The sequence below is a fragment of the Carlito syrichta genome, unplaced genomic scaffold (genome assembly GCF_000164805.1).
Source record: "Carlito syrichta isolate Samal-C Ts95f unplaced genomic scaffold, Tarsius_syrichta-2.0.1 Scaffold304556, whole genome shotgun sequence".
In the NCBI taxonomy this organism is placed as follows: Eukaryota; Metazoa; Chordata; class Mammalia; order Primates; family Tarsiidae; genus Carlito; species Carlito syrichta.
The window spans coordinates 195628-199446 of NW_007248652.1; the positions used below are offsets into that span (position 1 = coordinate 195628).

The 3819-nt window shown below is 43.9% G+C and overlaps 1 protein-coding gene across 4 annotated transcripts in view; it reads right to left on the bottom strand.

The window, feature by feature from the left end:
- The window catches only part of RABEPK (Rab9 effector protein with kelch motifs), a 28553-nt gene that overhangs the window by 22594 nt on the left and 2140 nt on the right, over positions 1-3819 (bottom strand). For 2 of the 4 annotated variants that reach the window (XM_008060203.2, XM_008060205.1), the window contains exon 2: positions 2957-3015. In XM_008060203.2, the coding sequence (XP_008058394.1) occupies positions 2957-3009 (53 nt within the window). In that variant the 5' untranslated portion in view covers positions 3010-3015. Of the gene's footprint in view, positions 1-2956; positions 3027-3819 lie in introns of those variants that run through there. The other 2 variants (XM_008060204.1, XM_021713449.1) reach the window with 1 other exon arrangement.

Consider the following 3819-nt stretch of genomic DNA (forward strand, 5'->3'; position numbering starts at 1 on the left):
AGGTCGAGGCTGCAGTGGCCGGGAGCGGCCACTGCACTCCAGTCTGGGCAACAGAGTGAGACTCCAACACACACACACACACACACACACACACACACACAAAAGACTAAGGCAAGACTTCCTAACAATGTAAGGAAGGACTCAATAGATGGTAGGTAGAGCTTGTTTGGTTTTTTTAGACAGAGTTTCACTCTGTCACCCAGAATGGAGTGCATGGAGTACATGGAGTACAGTGGCGTGATCCTGGCTCAGTACAGCTTTGACTTTTTGTACTCAAGTGATCATCCTGCCTTGGCTTCTTGAGTAGCTGGGACTATAGTCATGTGCCATTCTGCCTCATTTTTTTGTTTTTGTAGAGATAAGGTCTTGCTATGTTGCTTAGGCTGGTCTCAAACTCCTGGGCTCAAGTGATCCTTCCGCCTTGGCCTCCTAAAGTGTTAGGATTACAGGCATGAGCCACTGCGCCCTGCTGAGAGCTTTATGTGCATTCACATAGGAACCTACTGCCCTAATTAATACTCTTCCCACTACCAAAATATTCCCAGGAACCTACTGCCCTAATACTCTTCCCACTACCAAATATTCCCAGAATTTTTCCCAGACTACTCACAAAGCTTAACCTGATGGTAGCTAAAGCTAGCATTCTGAAAAATCAAATACAAGATCCAATCATTCCTCTCTTCTACAGTTTTTCTGAATGCTGACTAAAAAAACACATTTCACACTTCATGGTTGGAAAAGAAAATTTTGTGGCTGTTTTCCAGGTCCTGTCTTATTTGACCTGTCTGGTGTTTGGTTCTCCTGACCCGTCTTTCCTTCTCATGCCTTTTTCCTAACTGGTTTCCCCACATCCCTCCTTTTTGGTTCTCTCCTCAGCTTTCTGGCTGTTCTTTCTGTTTCCTTCTCTGACTCTTTTCCTATTAGCCTTCTCCTAACTCTCAGTGTCCTTGGGATTCTCTTTTCCTCAGTCTATGTTTGCCTACCTGACTAATCTGTATTGATAGCTTCAATTACCACCCATCATCATATTCATCAGTGGCTTCCAAATCTCTATTTCTTGTTCAGATCTCTCTTCTGATGTACTTAATCTGCACAAATCCCCTCTGAAGATCAGTGCTATTGTCATCATCATCTGAGTTTTACAACTAAGGAACTGAGGTTTAGAAAGGTTAAATAACATGTAGCCAATAGCGCACAGCCAGAGAACTGGTGGTCACGGCCCTTACAGATTAGTTGAAAGAGAAACATTAGACAATTTCACAAATATCTATCTCATTTCAATCGTGGTATAAAGGAGTACAGGATATACAGTATGAGAACACATTACAGGAGGGCTATGCCCTGTAAAGGAGGGTGGGAGATGGAGTGGACAGAGGAGGCTTCCTGAAGAAGCACCATTTGAACTAGGATCTGAAATATGAGTAGGAATTAGCTGGGCAGGTTGGGCATGGTGGCTCACGCCTGTAACTCCAGCACTTTGAGAGTTTGAGTCAGGTGGATTACTTGAGTCCAGGAGTTCAAGACCAGCCTTGGCAACATAGTGAGACCTTGTCTCTACATAAAAACTAAAAAAATTAGCCAGGCTTGGTGGCATATGCCTGTAGTCCCAGCTACTTGGGAGGTTTGAGGTGGAAGGACCACCTGTGATGGCAGTGAGCATGCCATTGCACTCTAGCCTGGGCGACAGAGTGAGACCTTGACTCAAATAATAATAATAATTTAAAAATAAAATAATAATAAATAAATAAACAAGAATTTAAATTAAAAAAAATAAAATTAGCAAGGCAAAGAGAGAGACAAAAAGGTAGAGGAAAAGAGTAGCCCAGGTAGAGGGCCCAGCATTACAGCTTTTGAGTAGGACAGTCCAGAGTATGTTAAAGGAAGAGAAAAAGAACAAAGGAATGAGTAAGGGGATTTGAAGTTGGAAAAAAAAAACAGGCAGAAACAGATTTTGCAGGGACCAGGGGGTCAGGTTAAGCAGTCTAGTTTTTATCCTAAGACAAATAGGGAGGGATAAAAGTGTTTTAAACTAGGGGATGCCATGATCAGCTATATGCTGGGTTCCGAACAAGATGGATGCAGGGAATCCAGACTGGAGGCCCTCTTTTGAAGTCCTGTGGAGACACTGCCACCTCTCTCCAGACTTCTGTGGCCCCTGCCTCACCATGGATCACTTTCTTTTTTTGAGTTGGAGTCTCACTCTGTCACCCAGGTTGAAGTGTAGTGGCACACTCATGGCCACCCCAGCGTCGACCTGCTGGGCTCCGGCGATCCTTCCGCCTCAGCCTTCCAAGTAGCCAGAACTACAGGCACACACTACCATGCCTGGCTAAGTTTTGATTTATTGTAGAGATGAGGTCTCTCCAAGTTGCCCGGACTGGTCTTGAACTCACGAGCTCAGGCAATCCACTTGCCTTGTCTTCCCAAAGTGCTGGGATTACAGGCTGAGCCACCGAGCCTGGCCACAGATCACATTTTATCACCATCACCTGCTTAGTTTGTGGCCACTACACAGAGACTATTTAACCTTTGCTCCTCCAGCACCTACACGGCAGCTGCCCCCATTGGGCCAGTGTTAGTTGTTGAATGAAGGCTTAGTTAAATAGGCAGCCAAAAAACAGTGAAGCCGGTTTAATCCAAATTGAATTTCCCAAAATTCTTAAAAATGAGTCACAGCTCAGAGGAAGACACTGTATTGGAGCTGAGGATGCCAGATGGTCAGTGCCTTACTCTTCCTGGTAAATGGATTTTAATAAAATCAACATCTGCTCTGTGATAATTACTGCCTCCCCACCTATCCTCTGAAGACCTTCTCAGACAGTTTGAGTCTAATTACCAGAAACTGCAGACAGTTTCATCTCTACCCGTTTTTGTTGATGATCAAATATGTTAGTAAACTACTTATAAGTGAAACAAAAACTCATGTTTCTCTGTGTCTGAATCCTCCCTTACAGACCATGTTGCTTTCCTGGGTTTGTCTCCAGGCTCCAAGACTGGCAGCTGCTTCATGGTGTCCTATGCATAAGAAAGAAAGGTACTTTTTAGACATTTATGATTTTCTTCTTCCTAAAACACAGGGTAAATCAGGGCACCCCCACCCCTTAAAACCTTTCCTATTGAATGTACCAATTTCTAGGGCCTGATTAATTTGAATAAGCAACATCAACATTTTGATGGAATCTTACAATTGGGAGGCAAACGTAACAACTTTCTTAACACAACTACAGAAGTTTTTTGGTTAAGGTTATCTATCTGTGATTCTTATGGGGGAGGGACGTGCATCAAAAAAAATTTTAGAGGTAATAAGAGGGTTATGTTTATCAAAGCATAAACATTTAAAGAGGCTGAGAAATACTGAACTCTAGGATGAATCTTGGCCTCAGCATGACATACATAGAAAAGCCTTCTGGTCTCAATCTTGATTCCAGGATCTCACCTCGACAAGCTCTTGCAATACTAGGCTTTGTGCTGCTCCTGTAACCCTTGCATAAGTCTAGGTCTGTGCTGCTTCTCTTACCTGGAATGTCCCTTCCCTTCTCCTACATTTGCAAACTCCTAGTTAACCTCCAAAGCCCAGCTCAAAAATCCCTTGTTTAGTGAAACCTTCCCTGTTTTGTTGCTTTCCACTTCCACTGCCCCCTTCCCCAAGTTACTTCTGTCTCCCTGTGAGCTCTGAGGGTGTCTATTAAGCCACCACCATTGCAGGAATCACTCTGAATGGAATTATCTATTTAAAAGTCTCTAGAGGCTGGGCTCGGTGGCTCAGCCTGTAATCCCAGCACTTTGGGAGGCTGAGGCGAGTGGATTGCCTGAGCCCGC